The sequence below is a fragment of the Callionymus lyra genome, chromosome 1, assembly GCF_982586985.1.
Source record: "Callionymus lyra chromosome 1, fCalLyr1.hap1.1, whole genome shotgun sequence".
Classification (NCBI taxonomy): domain Eukaryota; kingdom Metazoa; phylum Chordata; class Actinopteri; order Syngnathiformes; family Callionymidae; genus Callionymus; species Callionymus lyra.
In genome coordinates, this window is record NC_141818.1 from 32,002,715 (window position 1) to 32,024,669 (window position 21,955).

At 33.0% G+C, this 21,955-nt stretch overlaps 1 protein-coding gene across 1 annotated transcript in view; it reads left to right on the forward strand.

Moving 5' to 3' along the window:
- Positions 1-255: 255 nt before the first annotated feature.
- Positions 256-21,955, forward strand: part of LOC148089038 (slit homolog 1 protein-like) — a 48,562-nt gene continuing 26,862 nt past the window's right edge. The window contains exons 1-4 of the mRNA XM_087783719.1: positions 256-455; positions 20,715-20,786; positions 21,075-21,146; positions 21,469-21,540. Of these exons, the coding sequence (XP_087639845.1) occupies positions 256-455; positions 20,715-20,786; positions 21,075-21,146; positions 21,469-21,540 (416 nt within the window). The remainder of the gene's footprint in view (positions 456-20,714; positions 20,787-21,074; positions 21,147-21,468; positions 21,541-21,955) is intronic.

Consider the following 21,955-nt stretch of genomic DNA (forward strand, 5'->3'; position numbering starts at 1 on the left):
GAAAAGGTTCTGATGAGAGAGAGAGGGAGAGAGGGAGAGAGAGAGAGAGAAAGAGAGAGAGAGAGAAAGAGAGAGAGAGGAGGGAGTCTCCCCCCCTCTCTCCCCTTTCTTCTCCCTCCAAGTGTGTCTGCACAATGACTGGACGAGGAGCCGCGCGAGGAGGAGCAGCGCCGTCAGAACCAGAGGAGGGAGGGTCCACTTGTCACTCCTCTCCACGCTCCAGTGGCAACTTCTCACTCTCAACTTCCTCCCAGCATGTCCGCAGGAGAGAGCCAGAGCCGGGACCGGGTCCAGAAGATGCTGCCGCCGCCGCTGCTGCTGCTGCTGCTGCTGGCGGGGCGAGGAGGCGCGGGGGCCTGTCCCCCTCCCTGCAGCTGCCTGGGGACCACCGTGGACTGCCACGGTCTGGGGATCCACGCCGTCCCCAAGAACATCCCCAGAGGGACCGAGAGGCTGTGAGTAACACAACACTCGAGACCTTCACCTGCTTCACGAGACAATTTTTGAAATACAATCATTGAACATCCTGGTTCAAAGTTGAATCACAAAAGGATTCATTATTATATTATTGAAAAAAAATAAAGAGAAAAATCGTTGGTATTAAAATAACATTTTATTAATAGAAAAGTCCTGTGAAGTCCCAATAAATGGATGATTTTTACAAGTAAATCATTTCAACTAAAATAATAAAATAACATAAAAAATAAAGAAATGATCTTACACTTGCAATGTGTTTGCGAAATACTTGAACTTGGGTTTGAGAATGGAAGTCCTGGAGACTTGCTGAGGTCTCATACTGTTCCTTGTTCCACATGTTCTCCTTGTTTTATTGTTCTTTTCTATCTAGTCTTTTTTTGGTCTTGTTGATTTTCTACTTGCTCAAGTTGTTGTTCCTTTTCTTCTGGTTGTTCTTGTCCTTCATCTGGTCTTTCTTCAACATTTCATTTCCGGTTCTATTTGCTCTTCTTCACCTTGTTCTCTGTTTTCTTTCCTACAAGTTCTGTTTTTTCGTTCCATGTTTTTCTGCTTCTTGCATCCGTTCTTGTTCTTCTATTTTTGCTCTTTCTTTATTCCCGACTGTCTTCTTCTTCCCCGTCTTTTCTTGCTTTTTGCTTTTCTTTCCTACGATTTTTCTTTTTTCTTTTGATTCTCACTCTTTTTATACTTAATCTTCATCCTATTACTCGTGTCTTTCCTATCCATGTCGTTCGTCGCCATCTCTTTTCTTAACTCTGGTTCTTCTTGTTAATTTTCTTTTTCTACTTATTCTAACATTGCTTTGCACTTGTCTTTTTTTTCCTCTTACTCATTCTGTTTCTTCTTCCAATCATTTTCTTCTGCTTATGGTTCTTGTATGTGTTATTCTCCTACTTGTGCTGCTTTCATCTCCTCCTTGTTTGTGTATTTGTCATCCTGATTTTGTTGTTCTTGTTTTTCTTCACAATGTGTATTCATCCACTTCTTTTCATCGCCCTCCTTCTTCTTGTTTTTTAATCGTCGCTGAGTCAAGGTCATATTTTCACTACTCTGTTGATCGTCTCAGAGTCAAACTTTGTTCAGACTTTAAATCTGGCCCGTCTCAGATGCATTTTGACGAGGGTTGAGCGTGAAGTCCGTGGACCGTGTGTTTATTTCGGGCTCTGGAGAGGCTGCGTGTGAATTATTGATGACTGTCAGGGTGCGAGCACAGACACATTATCGTTCTCTGCTCGGCGTAGCGTGGAGGATGTTTCTCCTCGGGGGGCTGATAGTTTAACGATCAAGGACGGCGTTCAGCGGAGCGGGTGTGGGAGAAATGGCCCGGAAGGAATCACTGAGAGGGCGACTCCGCTGAAGGTCTTTGACCCACTAACGCTCGGAGAAGGAGGAGAGGATGTGTTAGCCTGCGGCGCCAAAGAGCTCTGTTTGTATGGATGAAACTTTATCGATCCACTTGTGACACAATCACATTATTTTGAGTTTGTGAGGAAGTCATTAAAATTCAAACTTCAATTTTTTACTCACCCTCATGTCGACTAAGGGTTGGGATTATTTTCACAGTAATCTGTTCTTTTACAGACGTGTATACAGACATTATAGACATACAGTATATTATGTATATGAGATATAGACAAAAATGTTTGTTCATTTAAATGTAGCGACTGGAGCTCAGTTGTCTTCATCTTCGTCCAAAAAGACACTTAAGAACATCCAAATACCTTCATACTGCTCGCCTGTGACGTACCCCTTGCATTGAAGCCTGAGGAAATTGTAGAAAAATTTAGAATTCTTTGATTTTTTCTGGAATAATTCCTTATGTCGAGGCTTCAATACAAGAAGGACGTTACATACGAGCAGTATGAAGGTATTTGGATGTTCTTAAGTGTCTTTTTGGACGAAGACAACTGAGCTCCAGTTGCTACATTAAAATGAACAAACATTTTTGTCTATAACCCTAAAAAGAACAGATTACTCTGAAAATAAACCCAACTCTTAGACGACATGAGGGTGAGTAGAAAATGAGTAAAGTTAGAATTTTGGGAACCATCACAGATTAATGACATCAAATTATGGGTCAAGTTTCTAGAAATGTCCTTTTTTTTGTGAAAAAGTTCACAGAAGTAAGAATTCGAGCGACGATGACTCCTCTAACTTCTCATGAGGTCACGTGTAAGTGACCCCGTCGCGACCCCTTCACCCCAAACTCGTCTCCTGCTGCAGGAATGTCGTGGACTCAGACGACAGCATTCATTAAACGGCTATTTGTCGAAGAGCTCTTCTTCCAATTAGCATGTAAAGTGAAGCTGGTGTGTGTCAGCTGGACTCTCGACCGGTGTGTGTGTGTGTGTTTGTGTGGCATTTACCCCGGAGACGTCCAGCAGTATGAGGGTCATTTATCAAGGTGACTGCTCCAGTCGGCCCCCACACCGATCCCCTGGACCAGCCATGGCAACAGAGAGAAATGGCTAGATGAGGCTCTGAGGTGTGTTTAGGTGTGTGAAGGGTTCACTCCACATTATTACAGTTTACACAGACCAGCGTCGTCTCCCTCCTTCCCAGGCAACTGAACTGAAGCTTCAGACGAGAAGAAAGGTGTGCAGAACAGACGACAGAAATACTCACCGCAGACAGTAAAGATGGAAGAAAACGTGATGATAGGAGTTAAAGGTTGTTGGTGTGTAACACTGAGTCGTCTTCACAGTGTTGGTTAAACCTGCTCAACTGTGACTGAATGTGTGTTTGTGTACATCTGTGTGTCTTTGTTCACGTGCCTGTGTGTTTGTGTGCGTCGGAGAGACGATTCTGCTCTAATAATCTGTTGTCTAGAAGAGTCACTCATCTCTGACCCCCCTTGACCCGTCTACCCCCCGCCCCCCTCTTTGTCTCATGGTGTTTTGGGGTCAACCTGCCGTGACTCATTTTCTGCGTAAGTTTTAAATCACAGTTGCTCCTGCAAGACAAGGTCACATGCTGCTCCACCCTTTACAGTTGTGCAGCAACACGACACTGACACACACATACACACGACACTGACCCACACACACACTCACACACACACACAGCTCAGTTTACCTTCACAAATCCCCGTGGGAAGAGTGACATCATCTTCACTCTCACTGCACCTGCCAGTCAAAGGCAACAAAGAGGTCAAGAGGTTAAACACATCCTCCAGTGCAAGTGCTTCTCTCACTCTCTCCACACCTTGATAGTTCACCACCCAGAGCTGCGTCACAGACAGTGTCTTGGTACTAAAACATTCAACCTCTCATGTGTTCATGTCTCATTCTACATGTTTCTACATTTCCACTGACAAACTTGCTATTTAAACCAATGTCTTCTCACTTTATAAACCAATGACTTTTTACTTTATAAAACAATGACTTCTTACTTTATAAAAATTGACTTCTCACTTTATAAAACAATGACTTCTCACTTTATAAACCAATGACTTTTCACTTTATAAACCTTCGACATCCCACTTTATAAACCGATGACTTCTCACTGTATGAACCAATGACTTTTCACTTTATAAACCTTCGACATCCCACTTTATAAACCAATAACTTTTCACTTTATAAACCTTCGACATCCCACTTTATAAACCGATGACTTCTCACTTTATAAACCAATGACTTTTCACTTTATAAACCTTCGACATCCCACTTTATAAACTGATGACTTCTCACTGTATAAACCAATGACTTTTCACTTTATAAACCTTCGACATCCCACTTTATAAACCGATGACTTCTCACTGTATAAACCAATGACTTTTCACTTTATAAACCTTCGACATCCCACTTTATAAACCAATGACTTCTCACTGTATAAACCAATCATTTCTCACTTTATAAACCAGTGACTTTTCAATTTATAAACCAATGACTTCTCACTTTATAAACCAATGACTTCTCAATTTATAAACCAATGACTTCTCACTTTATAAACCAATGACTTCTCAATTTATAAACCAATGACTTCTCACTTTATAAACCAATGACTTCTCTCACTTTATAAACCAATACGTTTTCACTTTATAAACCAATGACTTCTCACTTGATTAACTTATGACTTTTCACTTTATAAAACAATGACTTCTCGCTTTACAAACCAATGACTTCTCACTTTATATACTAATGACTTTTCACTTTATAAACCAATGACTTCTCACTTTATAAACCAATGACTTCTCACTTTATAAACCAGTGACTTTTCAATTTATAAACCGATGACTTCTCACTATATAATCCAAAGACTTCTCATTTTATAAACCAATGACTTTTCACTTTATAAACCAATGACTTCTCACTTTATAGACCAATGACTTCTCACTTTATAGACCAATGACTTCTTACTTTATAAAACATGACTTCTCACTTTATAAACCAATGACTTCTCACTTAATAAACCAATGACTGCTCACTTTATAAACCAATGACTTCTCACTTAATAAACCAATGACTGCTCACTTTATAAACCAATGACTTCTCTCACTCAATAAACCGATGACTTGTTACATTACAAACCAGTGACTTTTCACTTTATAAACCAATGACTTCTCACTTTTTAAAACAATGACTTCTCACTCAATAAACCGATGACTTCTTACATTACAAACCAATGACTTCCCACTTTATAAACCAATGACTTCTCACTTAATAAACCGATGACTGCTCACTTTATAAACCAATGACTTCTCTCACTCAATAAACCGATGACTTGTTACATTACAAACCAATGACTTTTCACTTTATAAACCAATGACTTCTCACTTAATAAACCAATGACTGCTCACTTTATAAACCAATAACGTTTCACTTCATAAACCAATGACTTTTCACTTTATAAACCAATAACTTCTTACTTCATAAACAAAGACTTCACACTTTATAAAACAATGACTTCTCGCTTTATGAACCAATGACTTCTCACTTTATAAACCAATGACTTCTCTCACTCAATAAACCGATGACTTCTTACATTTCAAACCAATGACTTTTCATTTAATAAACCAATGACTTCTCCTTTAATAAACCAATGACTTCTCACTTTATAAACCAACGACTTCTCACTTTATGAACCAATAACTTCTCACTTAATGAACTTATGACTTCTCACTTTATAAACCAATGACTTCTCCTTTTATAAACCAATGACTTCTCACTCAATGAACTTATGACTTCTCACTTTATAAACCAATGACTTCTCCTTTTATAAACCAATGACTTGTCACTTAATGAACTTATGACTTCTCACCTTATAAACAATGACCTCTCACTTCATAAACCGATGACTTCTCACTTTATGATCCATTGACTTCTCACTTTATAAACCAATGACTTCTCACTTTACAAACCAATGACTTCTCACTTTATAAACCAATGACTTCTCACTTAATAAACCAATGACTGCTCACTTTATAAACCAATGACTTCTCACTTAATAAACCAATGACTGCTCACTTTATAAACCAATGACTTCTCACTTTATAAACCAATGACTTCTCAATTTATAAACCTTCGACATCCCACTTTATAAACCAATGACTTCTCACTGTATAAACCAATCATTTCTCACTTTATAAACCAGTGACTTTTCAATTTATAAACCAATGACTTCTCACTTTATAAACCAACGACTTCTCAATTTATAAACCAATGACTTCTCACTTTATAAACCAATGACTTCTCAATTTATAAACCAATGACTTCTCACTTTATAAACCAATGACTTCTCTCACTTTATAAACCAATACGTTTTCACTTTATAAACCAATGACTTCTCACTTGATTAACTTATGACTTTTCACTTTATAAAACAATGACTTCTCGCTTTACAAACCAATGACTTCTCACTTTATATACTAATGACTTTTCACTTTATAAACCAATGACTTCTCACTTTATAAACCAATGACTTCTCACTTTATAAACCAGTGACTTTTCAATTTATAAACCGATGACTTCTCACTATATAATCCAAAGACTTCTCATTTTATAAACCAATGACTTTTCACTTTATAAACCAATGACTTCTCACTTTATAGACCAATGACTTCTCACTTTATAGACCAATGACTTCTTACTTTATAAAACATGACTTCTCACTTTATAAACCAATGACTTCTCACTTAATAAACCAATGACTGCTCACTTTATAAACCAATGACTTCTCTCACTCAATAAACCGATGACTTGTTACATTACAAACCAGTGACTTTTCACTTTATAAACAAATGACTTCTCACTTTTTAAAACAATGACTTCTCACTCAATAAACCGATGACTTCTTACATTACAAACCAATGACTTTTCACTTTATAAACCAATGACTTCTCACTTTATAAACCAATGACTTCTCACTTAATAAACCGATGACTGCTCACTTTATAAACCAATGACTTCTCTCACTCAATAAACCGATGACTTGTTACATTACAAACCAATGACTTTTCACTTTATAAACCAATGACTTCTCACTTAATAAACCAATGACTGCTCACTTTATAAACCAATGACTTCTCTCACTCAATAAGCCGATGACTTCCTACATTACATACCATTGACTTTTCACTTCATAAACTAATGACTGTTCACTTTATAAACCAATAACGTTTCACATCATAAACCAATGACTTTTCACTTTATAAACCAATAACTTCTTACTTCATAAACAAAGACTTCACACTTTATAAAACAATGACTTCTCGCTTTATGAACCAATGACTTCTCACTTTATAAACCAATGACTTCTCTCACTCAATAAACCGATGACTTCTTACATTTCAAACCAATGACTTTTCATTTAATAAACCAATGACTTCTCCTTTAATAAACCAATGACTTCTCACTTTATAAACCAACGACTTCTCACTTTATGAACCAATGACTTCTCCTTTTATAAACCAATGACTTCTCACTCAATGAACTTATGACTTCTCACTTTATAAACCAATGACTTCTCCTTTTATAAACCAATGACTTCTCACTCAATGAACTTATGACTTCTCACTTTATAAACCAATGACTTCTCCTTTTATAAACCAATGACTTCTCACTTAATAAACCGATGACTGCTCACTTTATAAACCAATGACTTCTCTCACTCAATAAACCGATGACTTGTTACATTACAAACCAATGACTTTTCACTTTATAAACCAATGACTTCTCACTTAATAAACCAATGACTGCTCACTTTATAAACCAATAACGTTTCACTTCATAAACCAATGACTTTTCACTTTATAAACCAATAACTTCTTACTTCATAAACAAAGACTTCACACTTTATAAAACAATGACTTCTCGCTTTATGAACCAATGACTTCTCACTTTATAAACCAATGACTTCTCTCACTCAATAAACCGATGACTTCTTACATTTCAAACCAATGACTTTTCATTTAATAAACCAATGACTTCTCCTTTAATAAACCAATGACTTCTCACTTTATAAACCAACGACTTCTCACTTTATGAACCAATAACTTCTCACTTAATGAACTTATGACTTCTCACTTTATAAACCAATGACTTCTCCTTTTATAAACCAATGACTTCTCACTCAATGAACTTATGACTTCTCACTTTATAAACCAATGACTTCTCCTTTTATAAACCAATGACTTGTCACTTAATGAACTTATGACTTCTCACCTTATAAACAATGACCTCTCACTTCATAAACCGATGACTTCTCACTTTATGATCCATTGACTTCTCACTTTATAAACCAATGACTTCTCACTTTACAAACCAATGACTTCTCACTTTATAAACCAATGACTTCTCACTTAATAAACCAATGACTGCTCACTTTATAAACCAATGACTTCTCACTTAATAAACCAATGACTGCTCACTTTATAAACCAATGACTTCTCACTTTATAAACCAATGACTTCTCAATTTATAAACCTTCGACATCCCACTTTATAAACCAATGACTTCTCACTGTATAAACCAATCATTTCTCACTTTATAAACCAGTGACTTTTCAATTTATAAACCAATGACTTCTCACTTTATAAACCAACGACTTCTCAATTTATAAACCAATGACTTCTCACTTTATAAACCAATGACTTCTCAATTTATAAACCAATGACTTCTCACTTTATAAACCAATGACTTCTCTCACTTTATAAACCAATACGTTTTCACTTTATAAACCAATGACTTCTCACTTGATTAACTTATGACTTTTCACTTTATAAAACAATGACTTCTCGCTTTACAAACCAATGACTTCTCACTTTATATACTAATGACTTTTCACTTTATAAACCAATGACTTCTCACTTTATAAACCAATGACTTCTCACTTTATAAACCAGTGACTTTTCAATTTATAAACCGATGACTTCTCACTATATAATCCAAAGACTTCTCATTTTATAAACCAATGACTTTTCACTTTATAAACCAATGACTTCTCACTTTATAGACCAATGACTTCTCACTTTATAGACCAATGACTTCTTACTTTATAAAACATGACTTCTCACTTTATAAACCAATGACTTCTCACTTAATAAACCAATGACTGCTCACTTTATAAACCAATGACTTCTCTCACTCAATAAACCGATGACTTGTTACATTACAAACCAGTGACTTTTCACTTTATAAACAAATGACTTCTCACTTTTTAAAACAATGACTTCTCACTCAATAAACCGATGACTTCTTACATTACAAACCAATGACTTTTCACTTTATAAACCAATGACTTCTCACTTTATAAACCAATGACTTCTCACTTAATAAACCGATGACTGCTCACTTTATAAACCAATGACTTCTCTCACTCAATAAACCGATGACTTGTTACATTACAAACCAATGACTTTTCACTTTATAAACCAATGACTTCTCACTTAATAAACCAATGACTGCTCACTTTATAAACCAATGACTTCTCTCACTCAATAAGCCGATGACTTCCTACATTACATACCATTGACTTTTCACTTCATAAACTAATGACTGTTCACTTTATAAACCAATAACGTTTCACATCATAAACCAATGACTTTTCACTTTATAAACCAATAACTTCTTACTTCATAAACAAAGACTTCACACTTTATAAAACAATGACTTCTCGCTTTATGAACCAATGACTTCTCACTTTATAAACCAATGACTTCTCTCACTCAATAAACCGATGACTTCTTACATTTCAAACCAATGACTTTTCATTTAATAAACCAATGACTTCTCCTTTAATAAACCAATGACTTCTCACTTTATAAACCAACGACTTCTCACTTTATGAACCAATGACTTCTCCTTTTATAAACCAATGACTTCTCACTCAATGAACTTATGACTTCTCACTTTATAAACCAATGACTTCTCCTTTTATAAACCAATGACTTCTCACTTAATGAACTTATGACTTCTCACCTTATAAACAATGACCTCTCACTTCATAAACCGATGACTTCTCAATTTATAAACCAATGACTTCTCAATTTATAAACCAATGACTTCTCACTTTATAAACCAATGACTTCTCTCACTTTATAAACCAATACGTTTTCACTTTATAAACCAATGACTTCTCACTTGATTAACTTATGACTTTTCACTTTATAAAACAATGACTTCTCGCTTTACAAACCAATGACTTCTCACTTTATATACTAATGACTTTTCACTTTATAAACCAATGACTTCTCACTTTATAAACCAATGACTTCTCACTTTATAAACCAGTGACTTTTCAATTTATAAACCGATGACTTCTCACTATATAATCCAAAGACTTCTCATTTTATAAACCAATGACTTTTCACTTTATAAACCAATGACTTCTCACTTTATAGACCAATGACTTCTCACTTTATAGACCAATGACTTCTTACTTTATAAAACATGACTTCTCACTTTATAAACCAATGACTTCTCACTTAATAAACCAATGACTGCTCACTTTATAAACCAATTACTTCTCACTTAATAAACCAATGACTGCTCACTTTATAAACCAATGACTTCTCTCACTCAATAAACCGATGACTTGTTACATTACAAACCAGTGACTTTTCACTTTATAAACCAATGACTTCTCACTTTTTAAAACAATGACTTCTCACTCAATAAACCGATGACTTCTTACATTACAAACCAATGACTTTTCACTTTATAAACCAATGACTTCTCCTTTAATAAACCAATGACTTCTCACTTTATAAACCAATTACGTCTCTCACTCAATAAACCGATGACTTGTTACATTACAAACCAATGACTTCTCACTTTATAAACCAATGACTTCTCACTTAATAAACCGATGACTGCTCACTTTATAAACCAATGACTTCTCTCACTCAATAAACCGATGACTTGTTACATTACAAACCAATGACTTTTCACTTTATAAACCAATGACTTCTCACTTAATAAACCAATGACTGCTCACTTTATAAACCAATGACTTCTCTCACTCAATAAGCCGATGACTTCCTACATTACAAACCATTGACTTTTCACTTCATAAACTAATGACTGTTCACTTTATAAACCAATAACGTTTCACTTCATAAACCAATGACTTTTCACTTTATAAACCAATAACTTCTTACTTCATAAACAAAGACTTCACACTTTATAAAACAATGACTTCTCGCTTTATGAACCAATGACTTCTCACTTTATAAACCAATGACTTCTCTCACTCAATAAACCGATGACTTCTTACATTTCAAACCAATGACTTTTCATTTAATAAACCAATGACTTCTCCTTTAATAAACCAATGACTTCTCACTTTATAAACCAACGACTTCTCACTTTATGAACCAATAACTTCTCACTTAATGAACTTATGACTTCTCACTTTATAAACCAATGACTTCTCCTTTTATAAACCAATGACTTCTCACTCAATGAACTTATGACTTCTCACTTTATAAACCAATGACTTCTCCTTTTATAAACCAATGACTTCTCACTTAATGAACTTATGACTTCTCACCTTATAAACAATGACCTCTCACTTCATAAACCGATAACTTCTCACTTTATGATCCATTGACTTCTTACATTTCAAACCAATGACTTTTCATTTAATAAACCAATGACTTCTCCTTTAATAAACCAATGACTTCTCACTTTATAAACCAACGACTTCTCACTTTATGAACCAATAACTTCTCACTTAATGAACTTATGACTTCTCACTTTATAAACCAATGACTTCTCCTTTTATAAACCAATGACTTCTCACTCAATGAACTTATGACTTCTCACTTTATAAACCAATGACTTCTCCTTTTATAAACCAATGACTTCTCACTTAATGAACTTATGACTTCTCACCTTATAAACAATGACCTCTCACTTCATAAACCGATAACTTCTCACTTTATGATCCATTGACTTCTCACTTTATAAACCAATGACTTCTCACTTTACAAACCAATGACTTCTCACTTTATAAACCAATGACTTCTCACTTTATAAACCGATGACTTCTCACTTTATGATCCATTGACTTCTCACTTTATAAAACAATGACTTCTCACTTTACAAACCAATGACTTCTCACTTTATAAACCAATGATTTCTCACTTTATGATCCATTGACCTCTCACTTTATAAAACAATGACTTCTCACTTTATAAACCAATGACTTCTCACTTTACAAACCAATGACTTCTCACTTTATAAACCAATGACTTCTCACTTTATGATCCATTGACTTCTCACTTTATAAACTAATGACTTCTCACTTTATAAACCAATGACTTCTCACTTTACAAACCAATGACTTTTCATTTAATAAACCAATGACTTCTCACTTTATAAACCGATGACTTCTCACTTTATGATCCATTGACTTCTCACTTTATAAACTAATGACTTCTCACTTTATAAACCAATGACTTCTCACTTTACAAACCAATGACTTTTCATTTAATAAACCAATGACTTCTCACTTTATAAACCGATGACTTCTCACTTTATGATCCATTGACTTCTCACTTTATAAACTAATGACTTCTCATTTAATAAACCAATGACTTCTCATTTATAAACCAATGACTGTTCACTTTATAAACTAATAACTTTTCACTTTATAAACCAATGACTTCTCTCCCTTTTTAAATCAATGCCTTCTCAATTTGTAAATCAATGGCTTCTAACTTTATAAATCAATGACTTCTCACTTTATAAACCAACGACTTCTCACTTTATAAACCAATGACTTCTCACTTCATGAACTCATGACTTCTCACTTTATAAATCAATGACTTATCTCACTCAATAAACCAATTAATTCTCACATTATAAACCAATGACTTATCACTTTATAAATCAAATACTTTTCACTTCATAAACCAATGACTTCTTACTTTATGAACCAATGCCTTCTCACTTCATGAACCAATCACTTTTCACTTCATAAACCAATGAATTCTCACTTTATAAACCAATGACTTCTCACTTTATAAACCAACGACTTCGCACTTTATAAACCAATGACTTCTCCTTTTATAAACCAATGACTTCTCACTTAATGAACTAATGACTTCTCACTTTATAAATCAATGACTTCTCAATTTATAAACCAATGACTTCTCACTCAATAAATCAATAACTTCTCACATTATAAACCAATGACTTTTCACCTTATAAACCAATGACTTTTCACTTATTAAACCAATGACCTCTCACTCATTAAATCAAAGTCTTTTCACTTTATAAATCAAAGTCTTTTCACTCCATAAACCAATGACTCCTTACTTTACGAACCAATGCCTTCTCACTTCATAAAACAATGACTTTTCACTTTATAAACCAATGACTTTTCACTTTATAAACCAATAACTTTTCACTTTTTAAACCAATGACATTTCACCTTATAAACCAATAACTTCTCTCACTTAATAAACCAATAACTTTTCACTTAATAAACCGATGACTTCTCCTTTTATAAACCAATGACTTCTCACTTTATTAACAGATGACTTCTCACCTTATAAACAATGACTTCTCACTTCATAAAACAATGACTTCTCCTTTAAAAAAACAAATGACTTTTCACTTTATAAACCAATGACTTCTCACTTAATAAACCAATGATTTCTCACTTTATAAACAAATGACTTTTCACTTTATAAACCAATGACTTTTCACTTTATAAACCAATGACTTTTCACTTCATAAACCAACGATTTCTCACTTTATAAACCAATGACTTCTCAATTTATAAACCAATGACTTATCACTTTATAAATCAAATACTTTTCACTTCATAAACCAATGTCTTCTTACTTTATAAACCAATGACTTTTTCACTTTATAAATCAAATACTTTTCACTTCATAAACCAATGTCTTCTTACTTTATAAACCAATGACTTTTCACTTTATAAAGCAATGACTTCTCAATTTATAAACCAATGACTTCTCACTTTATAAACCAACGACTTCTCACTTTATAAACCAATGACTTCTCCTTTTATAAACCAATGACTTCTCACTTTACAAACCAATGACTTTTCATTTAATAAACCAATGACTTCTCACTTTATAAACCGATGACTTCTCACTTTATGATCCATTGACTTCTCACTTTATAAACTAATGACTTCTCATTTAATAAACCAATGACTTCTCATTTATAAACCAATGACTGTTCACTTTATAAACTAATAACTTTTCACTTTATAAACCAATGACTTCTCTCCCTTTTTAAATCAATGATTTCTCACTTTATAAACAAATGACTTTTCGCTTTATAAACCAATGACTTTTCACTTTATAAACCAATGACTTTTCACTTCATAAACCAACGATTTCTCACTTTATAAACCAATGACTTCTCAATTTATAAACCAATGACTTATCACTTTATAAATCAAATACTTTTCACTTCATAAACCAATGTCTTCTTACTTTATAAACCAATGACTTTTTCACTTTATAAATCAAATACTTTTCACTTCATAAACCAATGTCTTCTTACTTTATAAACCAATGACTTTTCACTTTATAAACCAATGACTTCTCAATTTATAAACCAATGACTTCTCACTTTATAAACCAACGACTTCTCACTTTATAAACCAATGACTTCTCCTTTTATAAACCAATGACTTCTCACTTTACAAACCAATGACTTTTCATTTAATAAACCAACGACTTCTCACTTTATAAACCAATGACTTCTCCTTTTATAAACCAATGACTTCTCACTTTACAAACCAATGACTTTTCATTTAATAAACCAATGACTTCTCACTTTATAAACCGATGACTTCTCATTTTATGATCCATTGACTGTTCACTTTATAAACTAATAACTTTTCACTTTATAAACCAATGACTTCTCTCCCTTTTTAAATCAATGCCTTCTCAATTTGTAAATCAATGGCTTCTAACTTTATAAATCAACGACTTCTCACTTTATAAACCAATGACTTATCACTTTATAAATCAAATACTTTTCACTTCATAAACCAATGTCTTCTTACTTTATAAACCAATGACTTTTTCACTTTATAAATCAAATACTTTTCACTTCATAAACCAATGTCTTCTTACTTTATAAACCAATGACTTTTCACTTTATAAACCAATGACTTCTCAATTTATAAACCAATGACTTCTCACTTTATAAACCAACGACTTCTCACTTTATAAACCAATGACTTCTCCTTTTATAAACCAATGACTTCTCACTTTACAAACCAATGACTTTTCATTTAATAAACCAATGACTTCTCACTTTATAAACCGATGACTTCTCACTTTATGATCCATTGACTTCTCACTTTATAAACTAATGACTTCTCATTTAATAAACCAATGACTTCTCATTTATAAACCAATGACTGTTCACTTTATAAACTAATAACTTTTCACTTTATAAACCAATGACTTCTCTCCCTTTTTAAATCAATGATTTCTCACTTTATAAACAAATGACTTTTCGCTTTATAAACCAATGACTTTTCACTTTATAAACCAATGACTTTTCACTTCATAAACCAACGATTTCTCACTTTATAAACCAATGACTTCTCAATTTATAAACCAATGACTTATCACTTTATAAATCAAATACTTTTCACTTCATAAACTAATGTCTTCTTACTTTATAAACCAATGACTTTTTCACTTTATAAATCAAATACTTTTCACTTCATAAACCAATGTCTTCTTACTTTATAAACCAATGACTTTTCACTTTATAAAGCAATGACTTCTCAATTTATAAACCAATGACTTCTCACTTTATAAACCAACGACTTCTCACTTTATAAACCAATGACTTCTCCTTTTATAAACCAATGACTTCTCACTTTACAAACCAATGACTTTTCATTTAATAAACCAATGACTTCTCACTTTATAAACCGATGACTTTTCACTTTATGATCCATTGACTTCTCACTTTATAAACTAATGACTTCTCATTTAATAAACCAATGACTTCTCATTTATAAACCAATGACTGTTCACTTTATAAACTAATAACTTTTCACTTTATAAACCAATGACTTCTCTCCCTTTTTAAATCAATGATTTCTCACTTTATAAACAAATGACTTTTCGCTTTATAAACCAATGACTTTTCACTTTATAAACCAATGACTTTTCACTTCATAAACCAACGATTTCTCACTTTATAAACCAATGACTTCTCAATTTATAAACCAATAACGTATCACTTTATAAATCAAATAATTTTCACTTCATAAACCAATGTCTTCTTACTTTATAAACCAATGACTTTTTCACTTTATAAATCAAATACTTTTCACTTTATAAACTAATGACTTCTCATTTATAAACCAATGACTGTTCACTTTATAAACTAATAACTTTTCACTTTATAAACCAATGACTTCTCTCCCTTTTTAAATCAATGCCTTCTCAATTTGTAAATCAATGGCTTCTAACTTTATAAATCAATGACTTCTCACTTTATAAACCAACGACTTCTCACTTTATAAACCAATGACTTATCACTTTATAAATCAAATACTTTTCACTTCATAAACCAATGTCTTCTTACTTTATAAACCAATGACTTCTTCACTTTATAAATCAAATACTTTTCACTTCATAAACCAATGTCTTCTTACTTTATAAACCAATGACTTTTCACTTTATAAACCAATGACTTCTCAATTTATAAACCAATGACTTCTCACTTTATAAACCAACGACTTCTCACTTTATAAACCAATGACTTCTCCTTTTATAAACCAATGACTTCTCACTTTACAAACCAATGACTTTTCATTTAATAAACCAATGACTTCTCACTTTATAAACCGATGACTTCTCACTTTATGATCCATTGACTTCTCACTTTATAAACTAATGACTTCTCATTTAATAAACCAAGGACTTCTCATTTATAAACCAATGACTGTTCACTTTATAAACTAATAACTTTTCACTTTATAAACCAATGACTTCTCTCCCTTTTTAAATCAATGATTTCTCACTTTATAAACAAATGACTTTTCGCTTTATAAACCAATGACTTTTCACTTTATAAACCAATGACTTTTCACTTCATAAACCAACGATTTCTCACTTTATAAACCAATGACTTCTCAATTTATAAACCAATAACGTATCACTTTATAAATCAAATAATTTTCACTTCATAAACCAATGTCTTCTTACTTTATAAACCAATGACTTTTTCACTTTATAAATCAAATACTTTTCACTTTATAAACTAATGACTTCTCATTTATAAACCAATGACTGTTCACTTTATAAACTAATAACTTTTCACTTTATAAACCAATGACTTCTCTCCCTTTTTAAATCAATGCCTTCTCAATTTGTAAATCAATGGCTTCTAACTTTATAAATCAATGACTTCTCACTTTATAAACCAACGACTTCTCACTTTATAAACCAATGACTTATCACTTTATAAATCAAATACTTTTCACTTCATAAACCAATGTCTTCTTACTTTATAAACCAATGACTTCTTCACTTTATAAATCAAATACTTTTCACTTCATAAACCAATGTCTTCTTACTTTATAAACCAATGACTTTTCACTTTATAAACCAATGACTTCTCAATTTATAAACCAATGACTTCTCACTTTATAAACCAACGACTTCTCACTTTATAAACCAATGACTTCTCCTTTTATAAACCAATGACTTCTCACTTTACAAACCAATGACTTTTCATTTAATAAACCAATGACTTCTCACTTTATAAACCGATGACTTCTCACTTTATGATCCATTGACTTCTCACTTTATAAACTAATGACTTCTCATTTAATAAACCAATGACTTCTCATTTATAAACCAATGACTGTTCACTTTATAAGCTAATAACTTTTCACTTTATAAACCAATGACTTCTCTCCCTTTTTAAATCAATGCTTTCTCACTCTATAAACAAATGACTTTTCGCTTTATAAACCAATGACTTTTCACTTTATAAACCAATGACTTTTCACTTCATAAACCAACGATTTCTCACTTTATAAACCAATGACTTCTCAATTTATAAACCAATGACTTATCACTTTATAAATCAAATACTTTTCACTTCATAAAGCAATGTCTTCTTACTTTATAAACCAATGACTTTTTCACTTTATAAATCAAATACTTTTCACTTCATAAACCAATGTCTTCTTACTTTATAAACCAATGACTTTTCACTTTATAAAGCAATGACTTCTCAATTTATAAACCAATGACTTCTCACTTTATAAACCAACTACTTCTCACTTTATAAACCAATGACTTCTCCTTTTATAAACCAATGACTTCTCACTTTACAAACCAATGACTTTTCATTTAATAAACCAACGACTTCTCACTTTATAAACCAATGACTTCTCCTTTTATAAACCAATGACTTCTCACTTTACAAACCAATGACTTTTCATTTAATAAACCAATGACTTCTCACTTTATAAACCGATGACTTCTCACTTTATGATCCATTGACTTCTCACTTTATAAACTAATGACTTCTCATTTAATAAACCAATGACTTCTCATTTATAAACCAATGACTGTTCACTTTATAAACTAATAACTTTTCACTTTATAAACCAATGACTTCTCTCCCTTTTTAAATCAATGCCTTCTCAATTTGTAAATCAATGACTTCTCACTTTATAAACCAACGACTTCTCACTTCATAAACCAGTGACTTCACACTTCATGAACTCATGACTTCTCACTTTATAAATCAATGACTTATCTCACTCAATAAACCAATTAATTCTCACATTATAAACCAATGATTTATCACTTTATAAATCAAATACTTTTCACTTCATAAACCAATGACTTCTTACTTTATGAACCAATGCCTTCTCACTTCATGAACCAATCACTTTACACTTTATAAACCAATGAATTCTCACTTTATAAACCAATGACTTCTCACTTTATAAACCAACGACTTCTCACTTTATAAACCAATGACTTCTCCTTTTATAAACCAATGACTTCTCACTTAATGAACTAATGACTTCTCACTTTATAAATCAATGACTTCTCAATTTATAAACCAATGACTTCTCACTCAATAAATCAATAACTTCTCACATTATAAACCAATGACTTTTCACCTTATAAACCAATGACTTTTCACTTATTAAACCAATGACCTCTCACTTATTAAATCAAAGTCTTTTCACTTTATAAATCAAAGTCTTTTCACTCCATAAACCAATGACTCCTTACTTTACGAACCAATGCCTTCTCACTTCATAAAACAATGACTTTTCACTTCATAAACCAATGACTTTTCACTTTATAAACCAATAACTTTTCACTTTTTAAACCAATGACATTTCACCTTATAAACCAATGACTTCTCTCACTTAATAAACCAATAACTTTTCACTTAATAAACCGATGACTTCTCCTTTTATAAACCAATGACTTCTCACTTTATTAACAGATGACTTCTCACCTTATAAACAATGACTTCTCACTTCATAAAACAATGACTTCTCCTTTAAAAAAACAAATGACTTTTCACTTTATAAACCAATGACTTCTCACTTAATAAACCAATGATTTCTCACTTTATAAACAAATGACTTTTCGCTTTATAAACCAATGACTTTTCACTTTATAAACCAATGACTTTTCACTTCATAAACCAACGATTTCTCACTTTATAAACCAATGACTTCTCAATTTATAAACCAATGACTTATCACTTTATAAATCAAATACTTTTCACTTCATAAACCAATGTCTTCTTACTTTATAAACCAATGACTTTTTCACTTTATAAATCAAATACGTTTCACTTCATAAACCAATGTCTTCTTACTTTATAAACCAATGACTTTTCACTTTATAAACCAATGACTTCTCAATTTATAAACCAATGACTTCTCACTCAATAAACCAACGACTTCTCACATTATAAACCAACGACTTTCACTTTATAAACCAATGACTTTTCACTTCATAAACTAATGACTTCTCACTTATTAAACCAATGACTTTTCACTTTATAATTCAAAGACTTCTCACTTCATAAAACCATGACTTTTCACTTTATAAACCAATGCATTTTCACTTCATGATCCAATAACTTTTCACCTTTTAAAACAATGACATTTCACCTTATAAACCAATGACTTCTCTCACTTTATAAACCAATAACTTCTCACTTAATTAACCTTTGACTTCTCACTTTATAAACTGCTGACTTCTCACTTTATAAACCAATGACTTCTCCTTTTATAAACCAATGAATCTCACTTCATTAACAGATGACTTCTCACCTTATAAACAATGACTTCTCACTTCATCGAACAATGACTTCTCACTTTATCAACCAATGACTTCTCACTTTGCAAACCAATGACTTCTCACTTTATGATCCATTGACTTCTCACTTTATCAACCAATGACTTCTCCTTTTATAAACCAATGACTTCTCACTTTATTAACAGATGACTTCTCACCTTATAAACAATGACTTCTCACTTTATAAAACAATTACTTCTCACTTTATCAACCAATGACTTCTCACTTTATAAACCAATGACTTCTCACTTCATGATCCATTGACTTCTCACTTTATAAACCAATGACTTCTCACTTCATGATCCATTGACTTCTCACTTTATAAACCAATGACTTCTTACTTTATAAACCAATGACTTCTCACTTTACAAACCAATGACTTTTCACTTTATCAACCAATGACCAATGACTGATGTCACTTTTGATGTTTCAGGGACCTGAACGGGAACAACCTGACAATCATCACCAAGAATGACTTCTCTGGACTGAAGCACCTTCGAGTCCTGTGAGTTGTACTTGTTATTTGTCCTCTCACTTTATACATATTTATATATATCTAGTCAGCCTTATGTTTTCATTCTTCATCATCCTCCCTGTTGTCTTCATCTCCAACATTCTTGATCCATCTCCGTCCCTCCTCTGTCTTTGTCCAAACATCTGTCCTTCCTGTCTTTGTCGCCAAACTTCTCCACATAAGTATATCTAAATGCCATCAGATTTTCTTACTTTCCACATCCCAACTTTTCATGTGATTGTATTGCTTAAAGTGCTAACAACATTTTTCCTGTATTAGTCATTTGATGGAAAACCAGATCAGCACCATGGAGAGAGGAGCCCTGGATGACCTGAAGGTGCTGGAAAGACTGTGAGTACTCACATACACACATGCACACACACACACACACACCCACATGCACAGACACACACACATAGACAGACACACACATCCACACTTGACCTGCACACACACACACATACACCACACACACACACACACACACACACACACACACACACACACACACACACACACACACACACACACACACACACACACACACACACACACACACACACACACACACACACAGCACATGTGGGCTCTAGATTGTATGTTTGAGGCCCTCCTGAGTGCTGGATGACGAGGAAGAAGATGAAAACAATGATGATGATGATTTGTGTTCCAGGCGCCTCAACAAGAATCGTCTGAGTCAAATTCCAGAGTTGTTGTTTCAGAAGAACGAAGCTCTGTCCAGACTGTGAGTACAAGCCATGATGTTGCAGTATGATGATGTCACTTCCTGTCAGGGATACAAACCATCTAGAAGGAGTGAACACATTTTAGGGACACATTTTATATACACAACAATATCTTGTTCATGTTATGTTAAACAAATAGTATAATAAATAATACATATGAACAAGATGTGTATGTTTTTAACCAAAAATATATAATATAGTGGCTGTTAGACTTTTGTTTGATGGCAGTTTCTAATTGTGGTTCCATTAAGAGGAATTGAAATTGACTTGACAAATGGAAGCTATAAACACACACACACCTCACACACAAACAAGCACTCACACACAGACACACACTCTATCACTTTAGAGCTATTAGCACCTTTACCTCCTGCTGTGTTGATGGAGCCTGTAAATCAAACACATCCGTGAATT